Source organism: Clupea harengus, unplaced genomic scaffold (assembly GCF_900700415.2).
Source record: "Clupea harengus unplaced genomic scaffold, Ch_v2.0.2, whole genome shotgun sequence".
In the NCBI taxonomy this organism is placed as follows: Eukaryota; Metazoa; Chordata; class Actinopteri; order Clupeiformes; family Clupeidae; genus Clupea; species Clupea harengus.
In genome coordinates this window covers 60703-76200 of record NW_024879752.1, presented here as the reverse complement: position 1 = coordinate 76200, position 15498 = coordinate 60703, and the positions used below count along the sequence as shown (strand labels likewise).

The 15498-nt window shown below is 43.5% G+C and overlaps 1 protein-coding gene and 2 long non-coding RNA genes across 3 annotated transcripts; all 3 read left to right on the top strand.

Annotated features, from left to right (window-relative positions):
* Positions 1–11: 11 nt before the first annotated feature.
* LOC122130225 (heat shock 70 kDa protein 12A-like) lies at positions 12–1960 on the top strand. Its single transcript, XM_042704884.1, has 3 exons — positions 12–221; positions 640–811; positions 924–1960. The coding sequence occupies exons 1-3, from the start codon at positions 12–14 to the stop codon at positions 1958–1960; spliced, it is 1419 nt and encodes a 472-aa protein (XP_042560818.1).
* Positions 1961–9410: 7450 nt separating this feature from the next.
* On the top strand, positions 9411–10587 carry LOC122130227. The gene is made up of 2 exons (XR_006151846.1): positions 9411–9667; positions 9752–10587. It is a non-coding gene; the product is annotated as an uncharacterized LOC122130227 (long non-coding RNA).
* A 2878-nt stretch (positions 10588–13465) lies between these two features.
* Positions 13466–14787, top strand: LOC122130226. The gene is made up of 2 exons (XR_006151845.1): positions 13466–13867; positions 13952–14787. It is a non-coding gene; the product is annotated as an uncharacterized LOC122130226 (long non-coding RNA).
* The last annotated feature ends 711 nt before the right edge of the window (positions 14788–15498 follow it).

The window sequence follows — 15498 nt, the reverse complement described above, 5'->3', positions numbered from 1 at the left end:
TCAGCAGAAACATGATGATCTCTGACTCTGGAGGGAGGTCTATGGAGGCTATGAAAGTGTTCTCTGAAAGTATCCGATATCTAAAGGATCATGCTCTAGACATGCTGTCAGAACACACATGTGGAAGAACATTCAGTGCCTCTGATGTGACCTGGGTGCTGACTGTGCCGGGAATCTGGGAGCCTGCAGCCAAACAATTCATGAGAGAAGCAGCAATACAGGTAATTCTGCCAAAGCTGTTTTCAAAGAACGTTATAGTTCTGTGACCATTTGAATAGGGATTTAGCCAACTTTTTACTTTACAAATTTAGCCAGACCATTACTAACACAAAGAGTGTTGCCCTTACATGGTGCATCAACACACCCTACTTACTATTTTGACCCAACTAGACTAATCAGACAGTGGCACTTCCACTTTTAGAGGTATAGGGGCCTAGTATTATTAGAGTGAACAGTTAGGTAGAACTCAAACCTGAACTGCAGCTTCTCTGTACTCTGATCAGTTTGTATGTGTTTAGCGATAAGCCAGAATCATGTTGATTAAAAGCTTCGTCAGAATACTTCCCGCAATTCTCTGGCGGTTCGGGTTCAAACCCTGACTCCAGCCTGTCTAGTTGCCTATTTATGGTTATTTTTCAGGGAGGCCTGGTCACTGAGACAGACTCAGCAAGGCTCATCATTGCGCTAGAGTCAGAGGCAGCCTCAGTGTGGTGCAACCAGCTCCCCAGTGATGGATTCATCTCAGAGGGACTTGACCACAACATACTGGTGCAAAATACTGGAACACAGTACATTGTTGCTGATTGTGGAGGTACAGGCTTAATCTTTCTTAACAATCCTGTGCAAAGAAAACTTTACCTTTCATACTGCAGTCACAGCTATCAAGCATTTTCTTTGCCTTGATTATTGCTTTTTAATTCCAGGTGGAACAGTTGACATAACTGTGCATGAGGTGTTGGATGGAGGACTCCTGAAGGAATTACACAAGGCTTCGGGTAACGATATGGGTGGTGGAACTGTTGATGCTAAGTTCAAAAACCTCCTCAGAGACACCTTTGGCCATGATTTCTGGGACAAATATGAAAGAGAATACCCCAGTGAAGTGCAGAGAATGATGTTTGATTTCACTACATTTAAATGTGCCAAAAAGATGAGGGATATTTACATTCCTTGCCATTACAACTTGACCACTTTAGCACAGGGGAAGCAAGACATTTGCCGCTTCTTCACAGATGTTCAGGGAGTCTCATGGTCAGATGGCTCTATCAAAGTTAGCCTTTCAAAGCTAAAAGAATTTTTCAAGGAGAGTGTGGACAAAATTGTGCAGGACATAGACGCAATCTTACACACACCAGAGCTCCACATAGACTACATTCTCTTAGTTGGGGGCTATGCATCTTGTAGCATCCTTCAGGATGAAGTGAAAAAGCAGTTTGGCCACCAGTGCAGAATCCTCTGTCCTGTGGATGCTCAGCTGGCTGTGGCAAAAGGGGCAGTCCTGTTTGGACTGAACCCCAAGATAGTGGCATCACGAGTCAGTGCTCTGACCTATGGCATTGCAGAATGTCGTCCGTTTGACAGAGCAATACACAGGGCAGAGAAGTGGAGAAAAACCAAAGCAGAAGAGTACGTGTACTGTGAGGATCTTTTTCACAGATTTGTCCAAAATGGTCAGTCTGTAGCCTGTGATCAGGCTGAGGAGTATATGTTTAGTCCAGTTGATTCTAGCCAGACTGCCATGATCTATCAGCTTTACAGCACAGCAGAACAAGATGCAATGTATGTAGATGAGCCTGGAATGAAAAACATTGGACAGTTCGTTGTCAATATGCCTGATATTAGTAAGGGCCGAAATGTAAAACTTGAGGTTAGTTTGGGATTAACAGAGATCCAAGCTACAGCCACTGACATGACCTCCAACGAACAAGAGTTTCTTAGACCGAATTTTATGACGCAGTGAAACCAGATTTATGGCTTTATTACTAGAAGTCACACACAGAAGGTTTCAATCATCTGTGGCGTTTTCTATTGAACATGAAATGAAGAGGGGTCCTTCATGGTTGAGCATGAATGTTTTTAGCTGGGTTGAATTAATTAATTTAGTGTGTTGTAACGTTGCGGCTGCCGGTTTCCGCTACGGTAGGCTAATACATTCCGGGGCTCAAACAAACACAGTAGACAGCGCGGGGTACATGCACACGGTTTATTTGCACACAAAAAACAACAACCATCATAGGTAACCACGACCAGGACCGCATATGGGACATACAACCACCAAACATACCGGGACTGAAAGGCCTTCCCTTCAACGCGTAGGAAACGTTGTACAAGGCTGGACAGTAGCTTGCCGTGCGGTGGCGTGTTGACTTCCGTATGCAAAACGGTGGAACCATAGACATATATAGGCCTACGGTAATACATTCTGACATATATAGGCCTATATATGTCTACAGGTGGAACGACCCGATGGAAAGTCGGGAAAGACCTTCGAACTTTGGGGCATGGAACGTCAAACGTGCACATGCCAAGTTGGTGGGATGAGAGGGGTGTGTGATAACTGGTGACTTATGTATGTGAGTGCTATGTAATATAATATTATTGTCTTTGTGTAAACCTGTCTGTAGTAGTATAGGGAAATGTATTTATTTGATAATTAGTCGGAATATGTATTTTCATAGATAGGCTAGTTGATTTGCGAGGTGAAATGGTGCAGAACAGGTCTTGGTAGTGATGGCAAAATGAAGCTTCATGAACCCTCGAAGCTTTCCAGCAAGGCGTGTTGAAAAAAGGTTCATTACTCGAAACTTCAAATGCACTCTAATGACACCTGCTGGTCAATAAAAATACGATGTAGGAAAGATTTCCCGGGACAGTGAATTTGTTCAATTTGTTGTGGTGTGCAAGGCCTAATAAAATAACATGCACACAAACGTGTGGTGAAAAAAACGTACCTCCATTAATTCAAATTTCGTTGTATGCGAAAACTATGACAATAAAGGCTTTCTTTTTCTATTCTTTCTTCACCTGCTAATTATATTTACTGTCTTCTGTATGCTAGTGGAACAGAGGGTAGTTAAAGTGCTTTTGGAATACAAAGGGTAGTGAGAGTGCTTTAGGACAAAGGGTCAGTGAACGTGCAGTGAAAAGGGGGTGAAAGTGCTTTGTGTAACTGTGTGACTAAAATGTGTTATTACTGTAACTAAGTTGCTTGTCACAGATCATACATTTCAACTACGAATAAAAAAGATACTCATTAAACTAAAAGTCTGTGACAAGCGAAATAACATAATAATAGGCTAATGTCAGGGAAGTCATACAAGCTACAAACAGACCTTATTATGAGAAATCAAATCAAAGAATTCCCACAGGCGTGACGACTTTCTCTTCCTAACTGGCTCCATAACTCAATCTCAAATAATCTATACTACTAATAACACCAAACAATCTAAATATCCAACTACCGCTAAATCTCCAACCACTAACACCAAACCCACGAGTACGAGATGGGAATTGGGCCATCTTATAGTCGAAGCGTCCCGCCAAAAGTGCACGAACCACTTCTCCACTTGGTGAAGCACTTGACTCAAATGAGGCTTCGGACGACACCAGTGACGTACTTTCGGCAAAACGATACAAGCCTCGATACTAGCTCCGTCTGGAAGTGCTTCACTTTCGCGACACGAGCTTCGAAGCCTCTGTGTCATTTGTAACAGCACTAGGTCTTGGTGAGCGCTGAGTCTGAGGGGAACAACTTGCAACCCCTCTTGACGACTAAGGTGAATTGTTTGGAATTGAGAGCGACAAAATGCTAAGTTGACTCATGTTTATTGAGAGTTACTTGGGTAGTTTGGAGCTGAATTGTTTAGGGAATTATGTATTTATTAAGAACTATTATTTGGAATTTTTTTTCTGGTGTGTTTGCCTGCTGCAACCGGCCTTTAAAACATTTGCCATTTTCCAAGAAACATCTGAGACACTGCCTCCAATTCTTTTTACATCGCCGCAAGGCCAGTGTTACAGGTGTGTTATATTGTTTTTTCCAAGATGACATGTAAATGCATGTATCACAAATGTGTGAAAAACCTCCTATTAAAGGATGTCATCTTGTTGATTTATTATGATTAATCCGTCAGTCAACTTCTTTGTTTCTTTTTTCTTTTTTTTGGTTTGTGTCTATCAAGAGCAAGTGCAGATGTTGAACTATATGTAATATTGCTACAGTTATAGTCTTCTGGGTTAGGTTATGTGATGTGATGTCATGTGCATGTTATCCTGGTTGTCATGTATGGTGCAGAGAATGAAATGTCACTTTGTTTACACAGAAATTTACTGAATAACTAAGTACTGAATAATAAATACTGCTTTCTTTGTACCTTAAAAAAATCAGTGAAGAATATGGGGGCCATTTTTGTTGTTGTTTGTGTTTACTGCCTTTCTCTCGCTCAGCTCCCAACCTACTCTGGGTTAAATTAAACACGAAATAAGACTGAAAAACATAATGCTACAGAATTATTAGAATTATATATGCAAGCTGGGTGTGTCTGTTTACGCATGCAATGTCAAATGTGAAAAATAGAGAGCGTGCGAGAGAGAGATGGCGAGAGAGAGAGAGAGGGGGGAGAGATGGGGAGAGAGAGAGGAGTCATAGGCACATTAATGCTGAAATCCCCCTGCTGGCAGGTGAAGGGCATGAAATTAATGATCCTGCTGCCACCACAGCTGGGAGGGGCGCAGAGTGACACAACAGATTAGAATGGCGGACTGCACCTTTAAGATGAGTAGCGTGGTGAAAGTGCTGAAATCTATTTTATTTCACTGTTTGATTGTAACACAAAATGTACTCAAGAACAACCAAATGTTAATCCTTCCCTTCATGCACACATGTATAGAAACCAGTACATTCATAGATAATACAACTTCTAGACCAGTGGAGTAATGCATGTCATGATGCCAGTTAATACATACATCAATACAATTTCCACTACCCGGGGAGAGTACTCATTGAGTGACTTAACACATACAACCCCAAATCAGATAAACTTGGGACGGTATGTTAAATTAAAATTAAAACTGAAAACAGTGATTATTTATTATTATAGCAATTATCTTTCACCTGTATTACATTGACAACAATACAACAACACATTATTTGATGTTTTACGTCATGAATTTTATTGTTTTTCAAAATAAACACAATTCAATTTTGACTCTTGCAACATATTTCAAAACAAGTTGGGACAGTAAAGCATTTAGCACTTTGTAATGTTGCCATTCCTTTTCACAACACTAAAGATGTTTAGGGACTGAAGACACCAGGTGATGAGGCGTTTCAGGTGTAAATTTGTCCCAAACGTTTTGCGTTTTAAAATGCGCCACACATTCTCTATTTCAGGCAGGCCAGTCCAGCACCCACACACTCTTCTTTCTCAGCCATGCCTTTGAAATGTGTGCAGAATGTGGTTTTGCATTATCTTGTTGAAATATGCATGGGCGTCTCTAGAAAGGATGTCGTATTGAAGGCAGCATAAGTTGCTCCAAAATCTCTGTGTACTTTTCTGCATTAATGGTGCCATCAAAGGAGTGTAAATTACCTTTGCCAAGGGCACTGACACAACCCCATACCATGACAGACCCTTACTTTTGGAATTGTTGCCGGTAACAGTCTGGATGGTCCTTTTCTTCTTTGATCCGGAGCACGCAGTGTCCATTTCTTCCAAAAAAAGACCTGAAATACTGATTCGTCTGACCACAATACACGTTTCCACTGTGTGATGGTCCATCCCAGATGCCTCCGAGCCCAGAGAAGTCGACTGCGCTTCTGGACACGGTTAACACAAGGCTTCATTTTGGCACAGTAAAGTTTTAACTGCCATTTGTTGATGTAACTATGTATTGTAGTGCCTAACAAAGGTCTGCCAAAGTAATCCTGAGCCCATGTGGTTATATCGCTTATAGATGAATGACGGTTCTTGATGCAGTGCCGTCTGAGGGATCGGAGATCATGGTTATTCAGCTTAGGCTTGCGTCCTTTCCCTTAATGCACTGAAATTCCTCCAGACTCCTTGAATCTTTTAATTATGTTATGCACCGTGGAGGGTGTAATATCCAAATCCCTTCTTACCTTTCTTTGAGAACAATTATTTTTAAACATTTCAATAATTTGCTCACACATGACAGGGACTGGTAATGAGCACCTATGCCAGCAGAGGGCAGAGAGAGCCATGCAGAGCTCATGGACAGGGGTGCAAACTCATCAGGATGAAAAAGGTGACAACGATGCGAACCCCCTAGGAGGGTCCCGGGCATGCTCCGGGGGGGAATATATTTTATATATATATAAGAACATTTTGCACATTTTAAAGTTCAATCCATCAATCTGGTGCACTTTGACAACAAAATTATGAGGCTAGATCTATGAAGAACTTTGTGCTGTTGTAAACAATTTTGTGCTCTGGTAACAGTTTAATCATAAACATTCCTGTGTTGAATGTTGCACGGGCACAGGCCAACCCAACCACCTGGCTCCTGTCTCTAGTTGAGCCACAGTAATGGCATCCTCCTCCTAAAATTCTCTCATTCTGAAAACAAACTGGAGTAGGAGAGTAGTAAGTTTGTTCAGTTGCAGTGAAGCGCCCGGCAGTAGAAAACGGGTCAGTGCTTCAGATTACATACACATAGGGACGTGCTGTCAGGGGAGGCAGAGCCTCATGAAAAGTAAAAGTCATCATGAAAAAATAAAATAAAATAAACATTAATATGTATCCACTGATCTGTGCTTTAAATTTAATTTTTGTATGATTCCGATCATTTTTATGATCAAAATCGCTGAATTTGACCATATCCTGTTCAAACAGAGGCGACTCGCGAGGTGAGGCAGCGACGAGCTGCGCCTCATTTCAGATTGTGCAATCTCTCACACACTGGGTTGAGCGCTTGCCTTTTGCTTTCTCATTGTTTGTCATCACTGAAATATTTGTAGACACTTTGATTATCCATAATTTATTGTTGTTTGTATCCATAGAATAGGCAATGTAATGTAATGTATTTCACGTACGTGAAGAAGCTGTTTAGTCTTGCTGATCTGTCATAAAACCACAGTGAAAAAGCACATAGGGGAGGCAAAACTAACCTCTGCCTCAATGAAGGGGGCGTGCGAGAGCCTGGAAATGGACTTCTAATCCAGTGAAGTGATAAATACATAATGGGAGACCAATGCCAGAGCTAAAAAGTTTTGCTTCAAACGACAGGACAGAAGATAACTTTAGCAGCTAAACTCCGGACCAAACTCGGTTGACGGCCATGACTTATGTAAATGTACATTTTCCAGCGTTTTCACGCTTAGATTTTTCAAAAGTTACAGAGAAAAAGACACTGTACTATCCGATAACACCGTTATTGTAACCAGCAAAAATGGTTGATGTGATTTGGGAGGCGTCTGTCGCTACCGGATGGTAGTCCTCTACCGGATCGTAGTCGCGCATGCGCACTACCCGATCATGCGCCACTTTGCGACACTGTAGACAGCGGAATACAATCGCTGGCTAAAGCTGATGGAAGTTTGCGAAAGACGGTATACTTTAAGAAGTTTGCTCTTGTATACAGCTGTAAGTTCTTAACGTTTGTATAATGAAGAAGTTAAAGATATACTGGATATCCTCTTTTGTTCTCAGTTATATTGGCTAGCACATCAATGCTTTATTTGATTTACCTACTGCTATATTTTCTCACTTCTTCATAATACAAACTATTTGCCTTTTACCCTTACTCCGTCTCCACACTTTTAATAATTAAATATATTACATTAAATATACCCACATTATGCGTTAAGACAACCCCATATGTTGACGTTGAGCCTTCTGCCGTAAACCGTTTGTGTCTGAGCATGCGCGATGTGCGGGACTACCATCCGGTAGAGGACTACCATCCGGTAGCAACAGCGTCTGTCAGCCAACTGTCTGACATTAGCACGTTAGCCTACGTTAGATAGCATAACGTTCTTGCAGCGTACCAACGTCACATGTTACCGTAAATGCCAGGGCGACAGTGCTTTGGCGCGACCGCTCGGGTCTCGTCGGCCAATCCTCGCCTTTCAAATCCATTCTCAGTAATCCAATCCAGCCACGGAACGAGAATGACCTGTGCCAATCGCGGCGCTTCTGCGCCATAGTCGAGAACTTGGCTTGAACTTGTGTGACGTTACGTTGCCAAGTTACGTAGACGCAAGCTCCTCAAGATGGCTGAAGCTACGACAACTCGTCGAAGTAAGTAAGTAACCACGACATGTTTTTATTTTTCTCTTAGACGGACACACGTTTCATTTCCATATTGTATTGATTGACAAGCCTAACTAACGTTAACGCTTTCACTGAAGATACGTGCACCGATGTAACGGTTACATTATGAACTAGGTTATGCTACGTCTTATTACTACAACATTGCTATGAATGGAAACAGCCATGTGTAACTACTATAATGTTACTCTGACCTGAAACAGCCAAACGGCCGAGTATTGGCAGTGATTAAAGTAGTTGTTGAAAGCTTGTATCAGTTAGCTAACCATCTAGTTGGCTTGCTATCTATATGACGCCTGACCAGCGGTGTTAAGCGTCGTTTCTCGTATATCATACAACTACTGTAACTGATCATGCATAATATGATTGCTATTGATAACGATAACGACACAGGAGTGTATGTTTATGTGCTGCAGTGTCTCAGTGTATTGTTCAAATATGGCGTCAGTTTAGTGCCAAAACTCACACATGCGAGGAAACGTCTATTCGAGTGAACTTCAGGTTTTCGCAAGCGTGAATTTCTTCTGCGCACTCAATTTTAGCAGCCGCGAGAGGAAATTCAACAACTGCGAGCGCAGAGACTGACATACTCTCTCGCGAAAACTTAGTCTGCTCGCTCGAATTCATCATACGCTCTCGCGAAAACTTTATCTGCTCGCTTGAAAGTATGACTTTTGGCAGTGTGTGGGCGGTTTTGGCAGTGTGTGGGCGGGAACCAAAGGAGGACGGGCTCTTTTCTGATTGGTCTTGCTTTGACAGCAGGAGAGTCATATTCACGACAACTGTTTACCAAACTCTGTTAAGTAGCTACATATGTCTTTGTATGGTGAAGACTGATATTTAACGACGAACCGAAGTAACGGTACCCATTAAACACGTTTTGAATAAATACTAGTGGTGATTGTAGCATTTGACCCACGATCACTTTATTTATTCCTGGAAAAAGAGTCAGTTCTCGTGACATAGTCGCTGTTATGCCAGTAGGTAACATATCTAGCTACTAGCTAGCTTTAGATTCCTGCGCTAGCAAGAAACCTTTGCTTGCTAACTGTTGAAGCTAGCTCTTGCTGCTGAGTTTTCAAAGTTGACTTCAATGTTTTAATGTAATTTATTCCATGTGTGACGGGTGGAAGGGGTTGCCCTTAGCAGGTGTACAGCCCGTCACCTGATTGTGCCTGGTGCACGTGACGTGACGTTACACGGTAGCTCACAGTGACCCGCACTTCCTATTTGTTTTAAATGCCATTCACGCGGCAAACGCAGCATGTTTGGTTTGGCTCTGTCGGCGGTGAATATTAAGCACAATACGGATCTGCTTGTTCGTTGGAATATAACGCCAGTAGGATTGTGAAGTGTTGCCTCTAACAGACGAACAGGTAACTCATTGTTTGCACTGTTGTGTATGCCGTGGCATGAGACGCGTTGCAATATATCTAATTAGCAACTTCGTTTGTTTGTAGTTTTCACACCTACAACGCATTTGGAACACTGGCGTCTTAACATCGCATGCGGGACTTTATGAGGTATTTGGGATACATTTTAAAAGAACCAGTCTTTATATTAAATGGCTCAATGTTTACTGTATATAATGAATTGTTTTTAATGAATTGTGAATTGAATGTGTACTGTGTACAATGAATTGTGAAATGGCTACAATGAATTGTGATTTGAATATTTACTGTGTATAATGATTATAGCTCTTTGTCCTTTGGTTCTAGGAACACTGTATATCACTGTTTTTCCCATAGCTAATTTATGATGAGACAAGCACTTGAATTGAGCTACTAGCCTGCATAGTGTTGCTGTAAAACCACCTTCCGTTTACTTGGTTGTTGTCTTGGCGAGTTTTATTTTCTTTCTGTTTTATTCCTTTGGGTCAGTCGTAGCTGGGGCTATCATAGAGGGGAGTCCTTATCCGCTTGCAACTTGTGTGTGCTGTGCAACGCCCGCTACTAGGGGCCGTAGTGGGAAGTGTGTGATTTGTGGTGTAGTGGATAGCCATTGTGACTTGCCGTTGGTGTGGTGTGTAGTGGTCTAGTATCAAGATTGGCTACTTGATACAAACCCTTTAGTTAGTCTTACCTCTAGGGTGGGCTTTAGCCGCGACTGACCTACTCTTACCCTCGCCCTTAAATGTCTGCCCTGAACAGGGCTGTACTTCTTTCCTTTTATGATTTGGATTATCAGTGAATACCATACCGTCATTATCAATTATAGGCATTTGTCTAGTCTCATTTACACTGTCTGCCTTGTGTACATAAACCATCACTTACTTATTAAAGATATATTTATTGTGGTACACAGTCTCCTCCACTCATTTCATTCCTTTGGAAGTAAGAACCGGAACACAGGGGAATAGTGACCTAGGTGAGGTTACATTTTGGCGCTGCGAGCAGGGAAGGATAAAGACAAAACTGCGTTTTGCACCCCGTTTGGCCTCTTCGAATTCAATCGTATGCCCTTCGGGCTCTGCAACGCACCCAGTACGTTCCAAAGGTTAATGGAACGCATTTTTGGTGATCAGAGTTTTGATTCGTTGCTACTGTACTTGGATGATATAATTATATTTTCATCCTCCTTCCACCAGCACCTGCAACGGTTAGAACTGGTCCTCAAGCGCCTCCAAGATCATAACCTGAAGCTGAAACTGAATAAATGTAATTTCTTTAAGGCTGAAGTAAAGTACCTAGGTCATGTAATATCAGCGAATGGCGTTGCGACCGACCCTCAAAAGATACAGACTGTGCTAGAATGGAAGCGCCCTGACACACTCACTGAGCTTCGCTCCTTCCTTGGCTTTGCCTCCTATTACCGACGCTTTGTGGAAGGGTTCACAAGGCATGCCGGCCCATTGCATCAGCTGGTGGCAGAGGTTCAGGGGAAGAGCAAGAAGGCTGTGAGGGGTTCCAATGCCAAGTTGGGGGGCCATTGGGACAACCACTGCGAGTGTGCCTTCCAGGCCCTAAAACAAGAACTGGCTAATGCCCCTGTGTTAAAATATGCAGATTTTTCCCAGCCCTTTGTGCTTGAAATTGACGCCAGTCATCATGGCCTAGGCGCTGTGTTGTCACAGGAGGTGGAGGGAACAAGAAGACCAGTCGCATTCGCAAGCAGGGCTCTACGGCCGTCTGAAAAGAACATGTCCAACTACAGTTCAATGAAGCTGGAGTTTGTGGCCCTAAAGTGGGCAGTGACGGAGCGCTTCCGTGAGTACTTACTTGGAGCCAAATTTGTGGTCTACACGGATAATAACCCACTCAGCCATCTGCAAACAGCGAAATTGGCTGCAGTGGAGCAGCGATGGGCCTCTCAATTGGCTGCGTTCGATTTTGAACTAAAATATCGTCCTGGAACAGCCAATCGAAATGCAGATGCTCTATCCCGTAAGACCCCTGACCTAAGCCCACAGTTTATCACAGCTGTGGCTTCGGGCATTGCTGTCCCCTCAGGAATAACTCCCTCTATAGGAATGACGAAACAGCACGGACCAGTAGCAGTGGCCTCAACAATAGATGCTGTCCCCATTCGTCAACCAGCTGATCTAAGAACGCTACAGGCCAAAGATCCAGTAATAGGGACTTTCCGGGCCTACTGGAGGAGAGCACAGCCACCAACGCGACAGGAAAGGGCCAAGGAGGCAGGATTAGTACTGGAATTGGCCCGACAATGGCGCCGGATACGAGAGAAGGACGGCATCTTGTACCGAGAAGTCCAAATGCCACCAGCACGGGAAGTGAAGCTGCAGTTATTACTGCCAACAGCATTGCATAAAGAGGTATTAACAAGCCTGCACGACGACCATGGCCACCAAGGGGTAGAGAGAACGACCGAGTTGGTGCGACAGCGCTGTTACTGGCCGAAGATGCGCCACGATATTGAACAGTGGTGTAAGCAGTGCGACCGTTGTGTTTTGGCCAAGGGAGTGATTCCAACTCTTCGCACCTTCTCCGGTCATCTCTTAGCCTCTAGGCCTCTGGAGATCATAGCAATTGACTTCACTTTGATGGACAGAGCAAGTGATGGCTATGAGAATGTCCTCATTGTAACTGACGTTTTTTTCAAAATTTACGCAAGCCTATCCCACCACCAATCAGCGGGCAGAGACAGTAGCCCATATGCTCACAGAGAGGTGGTTTTATTCCTTTGGGGTGCCCAAACGGATTCATTCTGACCAAGGCCGATCTTTTGAAGGGGAACTACTGAAACGGCTGTGTAAATTGTATGGAATACAAAAAAGCAGGACCACCCCATACCATCCTCAAGGAAACGGGCAGTGTGAGCGCTTCAACAGAACACTCCATGACCTCTTGCGGACTCTCCCTCCAGAGAAGAAAAGAAGATGGCCTAAAGCACTCCCACACCTATTGTTCGCTTACAATACCTCAGTCCACCAGTCCACCGGCTACTCGCCGTATCACTTAATGTTTGGGCAGAAACCTCAACTGCCTGTGGACTTCCTGTTGGGCCTAGTGGGAGAAGACCCAACAAGTGTTCATCCTGAAGACTGGGTCACCACCCATGCAGAAAATTTGGCGGAGGTGTACACTAGTGCCAAGAACCATCTGGACGCAGCAGCTGCATCACGAGAACGACCTGGGTTACCCCCACCTCTTCTCACAGAAGGCACAAGAGTGTACAGAAAAAGCCATCCACAGGGCCGACACAAAATACAAGATCATTGGGATCCCAAGGTATATAAGGTGGTGAAATGCTTTGATGAAAAGGGATTGGTCTATCACATCACCCCGGAAGATGGACGGGGCCCAGACAAAAACATCCACCGCTCAGAGCTGAGGGTGTTGCCCTCCCAGGCCCCACAGTCAATCCAAGCGCCCTCAGACCAGCTAGTAAGTGACATGAGTAATGAGGGGAGTAGAAGTCCAGGTAGTGACGAGGAAGAGGAGGCAGTATGGATCCACTTGCTACCTCATCCACAATCCGAGGCCATACCCAAGGATATACCAGAGCATGCCGGGACTTGGAACCAGCCACAAACACTCACCTTCCGGTCCCAAACAGATGGCACTCAAGAGAACCAAACCCCGCCAGAGGTAGACATTGGTGCAAACTGGACCCTCCCCAACACGGAACAGGAACAGGAACGTTCCCAAGGTCCAAGCAGCCCTCAGGAAGACCCATCAAGACGGCCGAGGCGAACACAAGCTGGCCAGCACTCAAACCCCTTTCGGTTGCCTCGGTCTGCCACCCAACAGCTGGAGACTCAACAACACTCCATTTCTTATGTCTCTCCAAACTGCTATTATAGGCCTTGGGATTAACAGGCACCGGGACGGTGGCCTTTTAAAGTAGGGGGAATATGTGACGGGTGGAAGGGGTTGCCCTTAGCAGGTGTACAGCCCGTCACCTGATTGTGCCTGGTGCACGTGACGTGACGTTACACGGTAGCTCACAGTGACCCGCACTTCCTATTTGTTTTAAATGCCATTCACGCGGCAAACGCAGCATGTTTGGTTTGGCTCTGTCGGCGGTGAATATTAAGCACAATACGGATCTGCTTGTTCGTTGGAATATAACGCCAGTAGGATTGTGAAGTGTTGCCTCTAACAGACGAACAGGTAACTCATTGTTTGCACTGTTGTGTATGCCGTGGCATGAGACGCGTTGCAATATATCTAATTAGCAACTTCGTTTGTTTGTAGTTTTCACACCTACAACGCATTTGGAACACTGGCGTCTTAACATCGCATGCGGGACTTTATGAGGTATTTGGGATACATTTTAAAAGAACCAGTCTTTATATTAAATGGCTCAATGTTTACTGTATATAATGAATTGTTTTTAATGAATTGTGAATTGAATGTGTACTGTGTACAATGAATTGTGAAATGGCTACAATGAATTGTGATTTGAATATTTACTGTGTATAATGATTATAGCTCTTTGTCCTTTGGTTCTAGGAACACTGTATATCACTGTTTTTCCCATAGCTAATTTATGATGAGACAAGCACTTGAATTGAGCTACTAGCCTGCATAGTGTTGCTGTAAAACCACCTTCCGTTTACTTGGTTGTTGTCTTGGCGAGTTTTATTTTCTTTCTGTTTTATTCCTTTGGGTCAGTCGTAGCTGGGGCTATCATAGAGGGGAGTCCTTATCCGCTTGCAACTTGTGTGTGCTGTGCAACGCCCGCTACTAGGGGCCGTAGTGGGAAGTGTGTGATTTGTGGTGTAGTGGATAGCCATTGTGACTTGCCGTTGGTGTGGTGTGTAGTGGTCTAGTATCAAGATTGGCTACTTGATACAAACCCTTTAGTTAGTCTTACCTCTAGGGTGGGCTTTAGCCGCGACTGACCTACTCTTACCCTCGCCCTTAAATGTCTGCCCTGAACAGGGCTGTACTTCTTTCCTTTTATGATTTGGATTATCAGTGAATACCATACCGTCATTATCAATTATAGGCATTTGTCTAGTCTCATTTACACTGTCTGCCTTGTGTACATAAACCATCACTTACTTATTAAAGATATATTTATTGTGGTACACAGTCTCCTCCACTCATTTCATTCCTTTGGAAGTAAGAACCGGAACACAGGGGAATAGTGACCTAGGTGAGGTTACACATGGTCCGAGTGTTTTCACTGCTTTTAACACTGCTAGCTACAACAGGTAGCAGGCAAATGCTTCTTGCTAGCGCAGGAATCTTCTGAGGCAGTCAGCCGAGCTCTAGAATCTTAGATCAGTAGTAGACTAGCTAGCAGCTAAATAATACAATTTAATAACATGAGAGGACAATTGCAAGTTCTAACTGTAAGAATGATGAACAAATTCAATAAAATGAACTTTGTGACTGAAATTACTGTTGTTTACTGTGTAGTGCTCAACACTTAATACTAGCAGCAAGCTTAAAGATAGCTAGTAGCTAACTATGTTACCTACTGGCAGATAACATCGACTGTCTCGAGAACTGACTCTTTTTCCTGGAAAAAATAAAGTGATCGTGGGTCAAATGCCACAATCACCAGTAGTATTTAATCAAAACAGCTTTAATGGGTGCCGTTACTTCGGTTCGTCATTAAATATCAGTTTTCATATGTAGCTAAACAGTTGTCAGCTTTGACAGAGTCTCGTAGTCACGTCACTCACTTCAACCAAACTCTGATGAGTAGCTGCATATATGTAGCTAGATATGTTACCTACTGGCATAACCTACTGGCATAACAGCGACTATGTCACGAGAACTGACTCTTT

Excerpts from the sequence above, each read along its gene's own strand:
- LOC122130225 (XM_042704884.1), top strand. The coding sequence starts at position 12 with ATGATGATCTCTGACTCTGGAGGGAGGTCTATGGAGGCTATGAAAGTG. Across the intron at positions 222-639 it reads TGAGAGAAGCAGCAATACAG|GGAGGCCTGGTCACTGAGAC; the intron begins GTAATTCTGCCA and ends GTTATTTTTCAG. Across the intron at positions 812-923 it reads CATTGTTGCTGATTGTGGAG|GTGGAACAGTTGACATAACT; the intron begins GTACAGGCTTAA and ends TTTTAATTCCAG.